A 14422-nucleotide genomic window follows, 5' to 3' on the forward strand; every position below is an offset into this window, starting at 1 on the left:
CAAGATGCTAGACACAAGACCCCTTTGAAGTGCAGGTTGGAGCTGGGCGTGGGAAGATGGGGCCAGGCCTGAGCGCCTCTGCTCATTCGTGCTCCTGCCCTGGCCCTGCTGAGGTTAGGGATGGGCCAGCCCGGGGATGCCGGGATAAATGGGGAGTCGGGGATGGCCTGCTCTGGGTTCCTGTGCAGCTGGGCCCTCGCTGGGTGGGAAAGGCTGGGTGGCCAGCCCCCTGCTGTCTCCCTGCTGCCCCTCGGGGGGCTGTTGCACCGAAGGGACCTCGGGACGGAGGAGGGAGGCTGGAAGTGGCCAAGCCGGGCACCGGGCCTCACCTCCCCCTGCGGCCTACTGTGATGTTATTTAATGCTAAGACCCTGAAAATAGCATTAGTCCTGTACCTACTGACCTAGTGAAAAACCCAGCGGGGGCCTAGACATGAAACTGCTGATACCTTTATGTTTACGAAATACCTGTCTGAACAGCTTTGCAGGGGCATCCTTAAAAGAAACCTTCACTTACGAAAGTTTTTCCACGGACTGCAGACCTGTAGCTCTGACAGACATTGCTTCATGCTGTTGTGATGAGTGTGTGTGTGTGTGCGCGTGTGTGTGTGTGTGTGTGTGCATGCTGGCACTTCACTCTGTTACACTCTACTGTGCACAGGAGGCAATGGAAAGAGCAAAGAATGTATGTCTTTCGCTCCTGGGTATGAATGCAGTCTGTGGGGCGTGTACCAGAGAGTGAATTGCTGGGCTGTAGAGTCACAGGAGGTACTGCCAAGCCGCGTTCCAAAGTCGCCGTGCCATATCGCCCTCTCCCAGCTGCGTGTGGGAATTCCCATTGCTTCACAACCTCACCTGTTTGAGATCTTGTCTGTCTTTTCAGTTTTAGCCATTCTTACTGGGTGTATGATAGATCTCACTGTGGTTTTAACTTCCTTTTCTCCGGTATCTAATAACGTCGAGCACCCTTCCCTACGTTCTTTGGCTGTTTAGATGCTCTCTTTAAGAAGGTACCCGTTCAAGCCTTTTGACAATATTTCTGTCGCAGTATGTGTCTTTTCTGATTGATTTGTAGGGATTTCTTATATTCTCAACCCTAGTCCTCGTCAGTCAGATACGTGTACATTGCAGGGACCTTCTCCCGGGCTGGGGCTTGCCTTTCATTCCCTTAATGGTGTCATTTTAAACAGAAACAACGGTATTTTAGTGTTCAGATTTGTCGCTTGGTTCAGACCGGCCATATTTCAAACATCCTAAATAGTTACCGTCCAGAGGTAAATCACCTTGCTGTCTTAGGCCGAGAGTCCCTGGGGAGGCTCACTGGGTTGCTTTAGGTGGCTCTGCAGGCCTGGGGCAAGGACAGAGAGAAGGGAAAGGACCAGAAGTGGAGAGGGAGGGGCGGGAGGCCGGAGCTAGGAGGTGGGGAGCGGGCGGGCGTGCGGGGCAGTGGTGCCGCTCTCCGGAGGCGACGGGGTCCAGCTCAGGGCTTTAGAAGGTGACAGGGTCACAGAGAGGGGAGCAGGTAAAAGTGGTTCCAGGGCAGGGGAGGACTGGGGGGGGGGGGGGGGCGTGTCTTGGGAATCCCAAGGGACTTGCTATTCAAGTGGGGCCTTGGTGGGGAACAGGGGTCTGTCGGGTGAGGAACTGGAGTGAGGACGCTCTGGGCGGAGACAGTGGTGTTGACAGAATTCTAAGGACCATCATGGAGGGCTGGTGTGTGGAGGGGAGTGGCAGGCGAGGCTGGGACAGGTTCTGACGGGACTTTTGCACCCCTGGTCCTGTGGGTCATGGGAGCCATGGAAGGTTTCAGAGCGCAGCAGTAGCACGGTCAGAATCTTATTTGGGAAACTCCTGGTTGCCTTGAGGTGGGGACCATTGGCTGTGGATGGTGAGCGGCCGGGGAGTGAGCTTGACCCTTCGTTCTCGTGTTCTCATGTACCCGGGTGGGTCAGCCCTGGCCCCGCGAGGCGTTGGATTTGGACTTACCAGGCCCCGGAGCCTGGGTCCTGCCTCTTCCAGCCCCGGCACTGGACCAGAGGCGGCTGCTGGCGGGGGCACCACGGAGTGGAGCAGGCGGAGATGGAAATGCCCCTCGCTGCTGCCATGTGCCTCCCGTGCCCATCAGACACTTTTATTTTTCAGGACCTCCTCTGTCAAAGACAGCAGCTTCGTGGAAAAGATGAAGAAGACGGTGAGTTTTCTCTTTGTGCTCGGCCCTGGTGGGTGTGCGGGGGCATCCAGAAGGCCAGCTTCACTGGACGGGAGGAGAAGCGGGCGGGAACCCGGCTCAGCCCCCTGTGTGTGTACTTTCTGGGCTAACCAGAGCCTCGAGGCTGCTCTGCTGTTGCTGGGACAGTTTACTCTGCTTTTTGAACGTTTACTTCTTGAACAAACCAAACTGTAAGAACAGACCCTCCCTCTGACTCAGATGCCGCCCTGTCTCCTCCCTCCCAGACCAGGCTGTGTCCATGAGCATATGTAAACCTCACATAGCTGTGGTCCTAGCACAGCTACAATTTTATGTGTTTGTTTCTTGTTTATTTAAGTGTTGAATTTTATGACCAGGTACTTCATTCACACGGTGAAAATCCAAAACATAAACTATTTAGTGGAAAGCTTCTCTCCTAGCCCTGTCACCCATCACTGTCCTTAGTATTTTATAGATCCTTCTAGAGCTTCTTTATGCACATATAATAAAAACACAGACTTTTATACTTTTTAAACACAAAAGGTGGCATATTACATACACTGCTATAGACCTTCATTTTTTTCCCACTTAATGATATGTCTTGGAGCTCTTTTCACAACAGTTCAAAGATACCTCCCGCATTCTTTATTATAGTTGCGTGATGATTCCATGTGTGGCCACAAGTACTATAATTTGTTTTAACACTGCCTTGTTGATGGGCGCTTGGAAAATTCTAATCTTTAGCTCTTACAGACTGTGCTGCTGTGACTGTGTAGGTCAGTTTGCATATTTGCAAATACAGTAAAATCCCAGAAGTGGAATTTTTGGATCAAAAGATATATGCATTTGTGATAGAAACTGCCAGATTGTGCCCCACCCCCATAGAGGTCACGCCGCGGGACCGTCACTAACAGTGTGAGAACACCTGTTCCCCACAGCTTTGCCGACAGAGTCTACTATCAAAGTTTGGGATTTTGCCAGTTTTCTAGGTTACAAAAAAGATATTTCTGTGGAGTTCTAATTTGCATTTTTCCTATGAATGAATTTAAGCGAATTTTCATGTTATGCTGGCATTTCTTTTTTTTTTTTTTTTTACAGATTCTCTGTTCAAATCTTTTGCCCACTTTTCTGTTGGGATTGATCTTTCTCAAGGAACTCCTTAAACTTATTAGAGTGATTAACCCCTTGTCTGTGATATGAGTTAAAAATATTTTTCCCAGGTAACAGTTTGTGTATCATTCGGCTTATTGTGTGTTTGCTTGTTCGTTTTGCCATGTTAAAGTTCCTTAGTCCATTTAACTATTCTGTGACTTCTGGACTTCGAGTCATCATTTGAAAGGCTTCCCCACTCTAAAGAGATAAAGGAATTCTTCCATATTTTTTTCTAGTATTTTTATGATTTTGTTTTCCATATTTAAAATTCAATCTGTTGGGAATTTATCCTGGTGTAAGATGTAAGGTATGGGTCCAACAATTTTTTACACAGCTGTCTAAATTCCGTGTAATAAAGTCCATCTTTTCCCCACTAGTTTTATCATAAATGTAATTCCCATGGGTATTTGAGTGTAGTTCTGTATTTTCCTGTTCTGGTACTTTGATCTAGCTGTCTGTGTATAAACAATATCATACTGTTTAATTATTTTAATGTTGTATAATTATTATAACTTGTTTTAATATCTGTAGCACTAGGCACTTCCTCCCTCCCCCCCATCACTCTTATTTTTTCAGTTTTCCTGGCTGTTACTTCATACGTATTCATTTATTTTAGGTAACAGTTTTATTGAGATATAATTCATATTCCATACAGTCTCCAATTTAAAGTTTACACATCAGTGATTTTTAGTATATTCCCAGTTGCACAAACTATCACCACAATCCATTCTGACACTTTCATCATCCCCAAAAGAAACCCTATGCCCAGTAGTAGTCACTCCCCATTCCCCCACCCTGAGCCCTAAGCAACTATTCATCTTTTTGTCTCTATAGAGTTGCCTATTCTGGACACTTCATGTAAGTGGAATCATACAGTATACGGCCTTTTGTGGCATCTGTCACTTAGCGTAATGTCTTCAAGTTTCATCCATGCTGTAGCATGTGTCAGCTCTTCATTCCTTTTTATTGCCAAATGATGTTCTAGTGGATGGATTCGCACTTATTTTTCCACAGGATTTTTAGGATCAAATCGTTGATGAAAAAAGAGCTGTTCAAGTTTTTATTAGGATCGTGTTACATTTCTGTATTGATAGAGGGAGAACTGACATCCTGTACGCTGAGTCTTCCTGTGCAAAATCAGTGCCTTTCCACTTGGTTGAGTCCTTTATCACTCGGTAGCTTCTCACATGTTTCTTGTATGGCTTATTTCTAGGTACTTTATATATTTTGATGCTACCATAAATATTTAGCTACTGTTTTATATCCTGTTTTGCTCCCTTGACATCATAAGCATTATTTTAAAATACCTTTTTAAATGATTTTAAAATGATTTGTAGAAAATTCAGACAATGTAAAAGGTATGAGAACACTTTACAGCAATTGTAGTCCCTCCGTTTTATTTTGTCATTTGTACCTGTCAGTTGGGGCTCTGTGCCAGGCCAGAGACCCCTCTAGGCATTTTGGGCACTGGAAGGCTGCCGCAGAGAAACCTCATGTCTACAGAAAGGGACCGGGGAGGTGGCCTGTGCCTTGCTTCCACCTTCCAGATCTTGCAAAGCACGTCCAGTTGGCTGGACCTAATTTGCTGCATCCCTGGCTGCAGGGAGTCTGGGGGATGGAGTTCCAGCTTTCCCAGAGCTGCTGCAGTGGGCACAGTAGGAGGGTGGCATGAAGAGCCTGTGAGCCAGTCTATATGGTACCTTTCCGCATTGTCTAGATTTTTATAAAGCATATGCGTTACTTTTGTAAACATCCAGAAAAACTCACCCATGACTCCCCATTTAGAGACTCTTGGTTTATTTCATGCCGTTCTTTTTCCCTGTGCATTTACATGTATAAACACACACATATATGTGGAGTGGGTATGTAACAAAATTGGATTATGCTATACATAGTCTTTGATCGCTTTTTTTTTTTTTTTTACTGAATGTCATCTCTGCATTTTTACACATGTCCTTTACAAATCTGCCCACAGTGTGACTTTGAGCAGCTTGTGTGTGTAGGATTATCTTGATGGCTCCAGCTGAAGTCAGCTAGGTGGCCTCTGACCCCATCCGCTGCAGTGGCTGTGGCAGTGAGATGCTAGCCCCAGAGCGACTTAGAAAGGACCTGAAGCAGGCAGGAAAGAGGGTGCCCTTGAGGGACCTGCCTGCCCCCGTGGTCACCTAGAGCCTCCAGTGAAGCCTGTGGCCCTTGGCCCCCCACTGATCCCGCGTGTCTGGCCGTCCCTAGGGCAGGAACATCGTCGTGTTCTACGGCTCCCAGACGGGGACCGCCGAGGAGTTTGCCAACCGCTTGTCCAAGGACGCCCATCGCTACGGGATGCGGGGCATGGCGGCAGACCCGGAGGAGTATGACCTGGTGAGCTCTCGCCGCGCCCTGCCCCCTTCCTCCCATGCAGTTCAGTCCAGGGCGTCAAGGAAGTCGCGTCTGGATCGTGGAGACGCTTAAAGGGCTGAGTTAGCCAAAGGGACAGACAGGAACAGGCGTCTCCTGCCATCTGTTCCAGCAGCCAGGTGGCCCCAGTTGTAAGGACATTAAGAACACCTGGCCCAGGTGAGCGCATACGCGCGCTCAGCAGCGCTCACGCTCAGCCTTCCAAGCCCTCCACGCTGCAGGCTTTGCGAGTGCTGGGCAGGTGCCAGCAGAAGGGACTCGGGCACCTAGTGGATTGGTTGTGGCTTAAAAGATGAAAGAGTCTCAGCAAGTCAGGAGGGGAACCGTTTCTCATCTCCCCTCAACCCCCACCCGAGAACTGCAGTTCCAGGGGAGCTGGACCGAGGAGTCGGGGGGTCTGGGCTCTAGTGCCACTCTGCCCTGACTGCCCGTGTGACCCTGAGCGAGCGCCCACCGAGGGCCTTCCTTGACTCGTCTACAGAGAGGCGGTGAGGGTGTTGGGTGAGCCATCTCCAGGAACCCTTCAACTGGGCTTTGAAATGAGGCTGTAAAGCCTCAGCTTTACACATGCTCGCATGTGTGGGCTTGGGGAGGGCCCAAGAGAGCCCAGGAATTGAGGGAAGGGCCCCCATCTGGAGCTGCAGGATCCCCGCCTTCTCCTGTCAGCCATCCTTGGCACGGGGCTCCTCCGGGCCAACACAGGACTGTCTGCAGGACACGGTCCCCACTTCCTGGCCCCAGCTGCACCCAGCCTGCCTCTGAGGGCGGTGGGGACCCGCTCACCTTGCTATCTCTCCTCCGCGCATCGGCTCTTTCGCCAGTCGTGGCTCTCCAAGGGCAGGAAACTTCCAGCAGTCTGCTTGCCTGTTTCTGAGACAGCCAGGCCAGCGGCCCCAGGTGGACTCAGTGGGCAGGGAAGGGGGGAGTGGCCCTTAGGCACCCAGGAGGGGCAGGGCTGGCAGGGAGCAGGCAGTCCTGGGAAGATGCCCCAGGGAGTTGCCTTCCTGCTTCTCCCCTGAAGGGTCATTGCCAGACATCGGGGCGGGGGAGGCAGTGTCGGGCTCTTGCTGCTCCAACAACATGATAAATGAACTTTCCCTTAGAACCACTCTCTTCTGAGGGCCAGCTGCTTCCCACATGTGCCACTCCGTCTCCCAAACCAAACCATCCCCCACCTACTCCACGCCCCTGCCTTTGGTCTTGGGAACGAGCACCACTACCCATCTGTCTTAGGACCTGGGTTTCGAGTTGGCGGACAGTTGGTTAGGAATTAGCGCGAGCGCAGGTCCTGCTGTGCCCCAGGGACTTTGTGGGATGATGAGGTTCTCCGGAGGTGGCCCAGGGCGCCATGTTCCAAGTGCCAGCCCGTGGCCTGGAACCCAGCATACTTCTCTCAACACCCCAGGCCCTCACCTGTGCTCTTCTGGGCCTGCTGTTCCCTTTGCTCTTGAAATGCACCCCGTCCACTTGAACCTTGGACTCGCCCATCTGCACCCCTGCTGGGAGCAGGCTTAGTCTTGGTTGCTGGGCCTGGCCCTGCCTTTGTCTCCCCAGGGCGACCTGAGCAGCCTGTCAGAGATTGAGAACGCCCTGGCAGTGTTCTGCATGGCCACCTACGGCGAGGGGGACCCCACTGACAATGCCCAGGACTTCTACGACTGGCTCCAGGAGACGGACGTGGACCTCGCTGGGGTCAAGTACGCGGTGAGTCACCCGTGTGAGCTCATGCAACCTCCGGAACCCCGTGTCCAAGAGGAACTCCTCCAGTTCTCACCTCGTTTGATCAGCTAGGGCAGGCCCAGGCGCCAGGACAGGGGCTTCGAGCTGAAGCTCGAAGGGCAGGGAATCCCAGGAAGGCCGCTCATGGGGCGACCCTGTCTTCCGCCCGGGCCTGGCCCAAGAGCTCCCCCTCCCATGCCCCAGCCCCAGCCCCACTTTGCTCGGGAGCATTTGCTACTGGAGACTGAAGGCAAGAAAAGAGCGGTGGGCTGACCAAGATTCTGCTGGGCAAGGAGAATCTTGAATGGGCGGGGTGAAACCCCCCTGCTGCCGCCAGGGTCAAGGCCAAGGTGGTTGAGGAGGGGCCTGGACTGCAGGTCACCAAAACAAAGCCGCCTCTGGGGCCTCACAGTGCAAGGGGTCTGGCAGGGACCGCTGACCACTGGCCCCTCATCCACACAGGTGTTTGGCCTTGGGAACAAGACCTATGAGCACTTCAACGCCATGGGCAAGTATGTGGACAAGCGGCTGGAGCAGCTCGGGGCCCAGCGGATCTTTGATCTGGGGCTGGGCGACGACGACGGGAAGTGAGTGACCCCTCCAGGGCCCACGCCCTTGCAACCCACCCCCCCTCCGCCCCGGCTGTCGTGTGTCAGGAGCCACAGGTTAGGGCTGGCCGGGGCACAGGAGGGGAGGACAGAGGCATGATGTCAGCGCAACTCCGTGACCCGCCTCACCACGGGGGAGGGAAGGCCAACCCCCCCCATCGCCAGTCCCCACCTTCTTTGCTCATCCACACCCTCCCGGCTCACCCGGCTCAGATGGGGCCTCCCGTGGTTACTGCAGACCCTCTGGACGCTTCCTGACGCCCTGGGTTACATCACTGGGCGGGCTGGTGTGAAATGAACCCTCCAGCTCGGAGGGGTGACGGGACAGAGTCCGAGCTCTGCCGGCAGCCCCATCTGGAGCCTGGCTCATCCCCTCTCGTCCCCAGCCTGGAGGAGGACTTCATCACGTGGCGAGAGCAGTTCTGGCCGGCCGTGTGCGAGCACTTAGGGGTGGAAGCCACTGGAGACGAGTCCAGGTGAGTGTGCACAGATGGGCCGGGGCCTTGGGTGCTGCCTGCTGATGGGGGGACTGGCCTGGCGGGTGTGGTGGCGCTGGAGGAGGCTCCATCAGGGTGCGGGAGGGGCGCGGGCCCAAGCGCTTGGGCTGTGCCTGCAGGTGACGGTCAGGGCGGGATTCCTGGCCTCCTCTGGGCAGAGCCTCGGGCCTGCTGACGGGCCGCCCCGCCCTCCGAGTGCCGTGCTGGCCCCTCCTGCCTCCCACGCTCACGCATCTCCTTCCTCGTGGGTCACGTCTGGCCCCGCAGCCCTCGCTGCACGTCCCATCGCCTCACAGCCTCACTCCCTCCTTGGGACCCGGCCCCCTCCCGGCCTCACCCTGTGTCTCCCTTTTGCAGCATTCGCCAGTATGAGCTTGTGGTCCACACAGACATAGACGCGGCCAAGGTGTACGTGGGCGAAATGGGCCGCCTGAAGAGCTACGAGAACCAGAAACCGTGAGTAGAGAGTGTGGCTGGGGCCGGACAGCTGGCCGTCCTGTGCGTCCCCGCAGGGCCTGTCCTCCCAGGCCCCGTCCTGTGGGGCTTCCTTACCCCCACATCCAGGAGTGGGCCTGGGTGAGGGCACCTATGTTTCCATCTCCACCGCACAGGAGGGGGTGAGGCCTGGAGCAGAGAGAGATGGGAGGCTGCTCTGAGCCCGGGGCCCTGGGGACCCCTCCCCTCCGCTCCCAGCGGTCCCTCCGCCCAGGGCGTGGCCTCGGGGGGACTGGCCCTTGCTCAGCTTGTACTTCATTTGCCCTGTAGACACCCTGGGGAGGGGGGTACCCACCAGTTCCTGGACCAGGACGGTGAGTTCAGCTCTGGGTCGAGGTGGAACTTGGTTGGGCAAAAGGGCTCGCGTCCTTAAAATCTGCCTCGATGTCTGGACGTTTTGTCCAGAAACGTAGTGTTCCTCTCTGGGGTCCCTGACTTGCCCGTGGGTGCCACCCAGAATCCTGCTGGAGCCGCCCAGGAAAGACCTCCTAGAACCACCAGGCTTTGCGACCAGCAGCCCTGCTGCAGCTGTAGCCGGAAAGCCCGACATTTCAGTGACTTCACAGAGTGAAAGCGTCTCTCCTGTTCACGTACAGTCCTGGGCACCTGGGCGGAGGGGGCTTTGCTCCACACCGTCACTCGGAACCCAGGCCCCGTCCGTCTTGGGGAGCCACCTTCAAGGGCCTGGCCCTCCTTGTGCTCTGCTCACCAACGTGTACAGAGTGTGGAGGGTCCCCCAGGTTTTTAGGGACCAGCCACAGTTGCCATGTCTGTAAATGGTGACACTGATAACCTAGCTCTACCCCCTTGCGGGGTGCCAGGAGCACCGCTGTGCATTAGGCTGGGAAAGCCCATTACCTAATTGGAGAGGTTTCCTCATGACCCTTGGAGGCCAGCTCTGATGTTTCCTGTGTCCTGTGTGGCCAGAAGTGTCCCTTGGGGTGGGAAGATTCAGACTGAAGGCCTGGCCAGTCACTGAGCTGCTCTCCCCACCCAGCCCCTTCGACGCCAAGAACCCCTTCTTGGCTGTCGTCACCACCAACCGGAAGCTGAACCAGGGAACTGAGCGACACCTCATGCACCTGGAATTAGACATCTCAGACTCCAAAATCAGGTATCAGCTGCTGCCACCCCCCACCCCCTCAAACCTTTCACTCAGGCCTCCTGTTTGGGTGCAGAGCTGCCTTCCACCCTCCTCCTGAGCCTCGCATCTACCCCAGGTATGAATCTGGGGACCACGTGGCTGTTTACCCAGCCAACGACTCTGCCCTCGTCAACCAGCTCGGCGAGATCCTGGGTGCCGACCTGGACGTTATCATGTCCCTGAACAATCTTGACGGTGAGTCCTGGGATCCAGGCCTCCCTACCTACCTGGGCCTGAGGTGGCTGGTGGGAATGGGCCCCTTGGCAAGGTCCATAGGTTGAGCTTCTGCTTAGGGCTAAAGCCTGGTGCCCTAGAAGCCCTCATAACCAAGACCCCAGTTACAGGTTGTAGAACAAACTCGGGGTCAGAGGAAAAGGTAGCTGCAGGGGCTGGTGCTCTCCCTTCTGGGGTTCCCCCATCCCCTTACTGCCATACTCCCTTGAGGGAGAGTGGGTGCCTGGAGACAGAGCCAGCCCCGTGTCCTACAGGGAAGAGAGCCACAACTGGCCACTGAAGGCCCTCTCTGGCTCCAGGGTCTCCTCACCTGTGAACCCAGGGATCCGAGTCAACAATCCTGACGGCCCTCCAGGTCCATTCAGGGTGCTCAGAGTGCAAGGGGCACTACCGTGGGGCAGGGCTGCCCGGCCTGTGAATGCTCCCAGTGCCCCCACTGTCCACTGAGCTGGGGCCCAGCTCGGCCTGGCCCTGCCCCACTCACTCTTGTCCTCAGTGACCTGAGCCTGGGCTGCTCCTTCTCAGCAGCTCGAGTCAGCCTTGAGAGGAGCTGCGTGAAAGGGGGCTGATTTCTATCAGAATTCATCGTGCCGGCAGTGGACGCACGGGAGTGCACGCGTGGGCCTTTCTTCCCCGGGGGGGGCACGGCTCTTGCGCCATCCGAGGCCGGACCTTGCTGGGGGTCAGGAGGGGTGTTGGTGCTCACCCTCCCCCAGGAGACTCCGGGCCCCTGTGAAGAGCCGTTCACTGCCAAGAGCTGCTTAAGAGAGAGGGCTGCGGAGGCTCAGAACCAGAGGCACAAGTGGGGCTGCAGAGGAAGTGCCGCACCTGCCCCTGTCGTGCAAGGCCTGAGCCCTGCTTTCTGGGCTCACACAAGAGGGTGCCTGGGTGCAGGGAACACCTGCTGCCTGATGTGGGTGCTGGGTAACGAGGACTTTCAGTTCATGAAAACCCATCAAGCATTGCACTGTGACTTGTACACGGTACGTAGGTCATACTTCAGTACCAAGTTCAAACCCCCCCCAAAAACAGACCCAAACCCCTACAGGCCGAGCCGTCCTGGGCCAGGCCCTCTCCTCTCCATGCGGCTCGGCAGCCTCGCGGTGCCACGGGGCTCATTTGTGCACAGGAATAAACGCCCCTGCAGTGATGCCTCTAAGAGATGGAGTTGCTCCTGGGTCCAGTCCAGCTCTAGCCTGCTTGTGGGGAGCTGTCAGTAAAGCCAGCCTGTTGACTGTGGTAATGGAAGGCCCCTGGCAAGGGCTGGCGGGGGGTCTGTGCCAGTAGCTGCCCCTGAGTGTACAGGATGCTGTCCCCAGAGCTTGGCCCTTGGGTGACCCATGCACAGACCTCCACGTGTGTCCAAGCATAAAAACTGACCCGGAGGGGGCTCTGCTGTCACAGCTGAAGGCCCAGCATTGGCATCGCACAGTCATGAGCCTGGAGCCCCCCCACAGTGGACCAGGTCCAGCCCGCAGCCAGGCAGGACACACGTGGGGAGCTCCCCCTCTGCAGCCCTCTCTCTGAGCAGCTCTTGGCAGGGGAAGGGGCCCCGAAGGGGCTGATTCTCCTGGGTGGGGCCAGCGACTGCCAGGCCTGCCCCGGCAATGCCCTGCCTCTGATGAAGACCGCCCGTCCAGCGTGACGCGCGAGGGGGGCCGAAGCCTGAGGCTTTGCCCCCGAAGTCAGGGAAGGACCAGAAAGAGCCGCTCTTGCTTCCAGTGCTCCCTGGGCTGCCCGCTTCCTGAGAGCAGGCCTGAGGCTTTGCCCACCCCCATCGCGTGGCACCGCGCCCATCCCGAACCCTGCCTGCCCTCTCCTTACAGAAGACTCCAACAAGAAGCACCCCTTCCCCTGCCCCACCTCCTACCGCACGGCCCTCACCTACTACCTGGATATCACCAACCCGCCACGCACCAACGTGCTCTACGAGCTGGCCCAGTACGCCTCAGAGCCCTCGGAGCAGGAGCAGCTGCGCAAGATGGTCTCCTCCTCGGGCGAGGGCAAGGTGGGCCTGCCACTCGCACCCCAGCGCCCCCAGGCCATTCCCCAAGCTGCCTGGGCCCAACTTCAGCCCTGTCCCCTAGGTCCCCGTGTCTCACTTACGTCTGCCTCTCCCCAGGAGCTGTACCTGAGCTGGGTGGTCGAGGCTCGAAGGCACATCCTGGCCATCCTGCAGGACTACGCGTCCCTGCGGCCCCCCATCGACCACTTGTGTGAGCTGCTGCCTCGTCTCCAGGCCCGCTACTACTCCATCGCCTCGTCCTCCAAGGTGTGGGCTCCAGGCCTGCCCGCTTATAGAAGACATAGTGTTGGCTCCTTGGAGGGGCCGGGGTCCCTGGGCCACAGCCCCAGCTCTGCTCCCCGTGGCCAGGGCAGTTCACTTGAGACTCCTGGGCTGTGTGTCCAGAGCTGCAAACTGCTCTCCGGCCCCAGTGCCGAGAGCCAGTCAGGAGAGCTGCCAGGAAGGGGCCTTTGAACAGGTTTGGGCGCCGCGAAGGGTGTAAAGAGGCGCTGAGCAGGGACCCCCGCGGCAGGGTGGGTGGCAGGAGGGAGGGGGCCTCCGGCACCGCCACGCTCACTCCGACCGTGCCGCCCCGCCAGGTCCACCCCAACTCCGTGCACATCTGTGCCGTGGCCGTGGAGTATGAGACCCAGTCGGGCCGCGTTAACAAGGGCGTGGCCACCAGCTGGCTGCGGGCCAAGGAGCCCGCCGGGGAGAACGGCCGCAGGGCCCTGGTGCCCATGTTCGTGCGCAAGTCCCAGTTCCGCCTGCCCTTCAAGGCCACCGTGCCTGTCATCATGGTGGGCCCGGGCACCGGGGTGGCCCCCTTCATAGGCTTCATCCAGGAGCGGGCCTGGCTGAGGCAGCAGGGTGAGTGTACGGGCCCTGGGCGGGCGGGCGGGCGGGCGGCAGGGCTGGGACTGGGGTTCCACGTCCCCGACTGCTGCCACCCCAGGCAAGGAGGTGGGGGAGACGCTGCTCTACTACGGCTGCCGCCGCTCTGACGAGGACTACCTGTACCGCGCGGAGCTGGCCAAGTTCCACCAGGACGGCGCCCTCACCCAGCTCAACGTGGCCTTCTCCCGGGAGCAGCCCCAGAAGGTGAGGCCGCGGGCAGGCCCCCGCGGGGCGGAGGGCGGGCGGTGTGAGCAGCCCTCCTCACAGGCGCCCCCACCCCCAGGTCTACGTGCAGCACTTGCTGAAGAGGGACGGGGAGCACCTGTGGAAGCTGATCCACGACGGGGGCGCCCACATCTACGTCTGTGGGTGAGTGAGGGCAGAGGCGGGGCGGGGACAGGGCCTACCTGCCCGTGGGGGAGGGGGGCCCCTGCCCGGCCCCCAGCGCCACCTCCTTCCCGCCCGCAGGGACGCTCGGAACATGGCGAGGGACGTGCAGAACACCTTCTACGACATCGTGGCCGAGCAGGGGGCCATGGAGCACGCCCAGGCCGTGGACTATGTCAAGAAGCTGATGACCAAGGGCCGCTACTCCCTGGACGTGTGGAGCTAGAGTCACCCGGGCCCACCCTGCTTTGCTCCTCACGCCCTACAGACTTACTCCCCCATGTAATCGCTTTCCTCACTCCCTTCTGCCAGTCGCCTGGGTGGGTTCTGCTGGGCCCTGCCACAGGAGGCAGGCCCAGCGACTGACAGAGACTGCTCCAGGCCTGAGGTGTACCCTCGGACCCGCCGGCCCCAGGGGGCGTGGCTGAGGGTGACCCGGGCCGATGCTCCGCGGACACCTCGGGCCCTCGGTGGCTGAACAGAAGGGGCGCCTCCTCTCAGCTGAGTGGGGCCTGGCCCCTCCCCGTGATTTTCAATGAGTGTAAATAATTTTAAATAACCTCTGGCCCTTGGAATAAAGTTGTTTTCTGTATTTGCCTGGTATTGCTTGCATAGATCTGGGGCCTCCACCTGGGTCTCCTTAACTCAGACCCCAGAGAGACCTCAGGAACCCCCAGACCCCTGTCTTACCAGCAGGAGA

General features: G+C 57.3%; 1 protein-coding gene across 6 annotated transcripts in view; it reads left to right on the plus strand.

Annotated features, from left to right (window-relative positions):
* Positions 1–14314, plus strand: part of POR (cytochrome p450 oxidoreductase) — a 74380-nt gene extending 60066 nt beyond the window's left edge. For 5 of the 6 annotated variants that reach the window (XM_082360246.1, XM_082360245.1, XM_082360243.1 and 2 more), the window contains 14 exons: positions 2142–2190; positions 5572–5700; positions 7291–7440; positions 7918–8042; positions 8450–8539; positions 8918–9016; positions 10053–10169; positions 10276–10394; positions 12260–12441; positions 12556–12705; positions 13038–13308; positions 13394–13539; positions 13619–13704; positions 13804–14314. In XM_082360246.1, coding sequence (XP_082216372.1) covers positions 2142–2190; positions 5572–5700; positions 7291–7440; positions 7918–8042; positions 8450–8539; positions 8918–9016; positions 10053–10169; positions 10276–10394; positions 12260–12441; positions 12556–12705; positions 13038–13308; positions 13394–13539; positions 13619–13704; positions 13804–13948 — 1858 coding nt within the window. In that variant the 3' untranslated portion in view covers positions 13949–14314. The remainder of the gene's footprint in view (positions 1–2141; positions 2191–5571; positions 5701–7290; positions 7441–7917; positions 8043–8449; positions 8540–8917; positions 9017–10052; positions 10170–10275; positions 10395–12259; positions 12442–12555; positions 12706–13037; positions 13309–13393; positions 13540–13618; positions 13705–13803) is intronic. The other variant, XM_082360244.1, reaches the window with a different exon arrangement.
* The last annotated feature ends 108 nt before the right edge of the window (positions 14315–14422 follow it).

Source organism: Balaenoptera borealis (assembly GCF_965194805.1).
Source record: "Balaenoptera borealis genome assembly, chromosome: 16".
In the NCBI taxonomy this organism is placed as follows: Eukaryota; Metazoa; Chordata; class Mammalia; order Artiodactyla; family Balaenopteridae; genus Balaenoptera; species Balaenoptera borealis.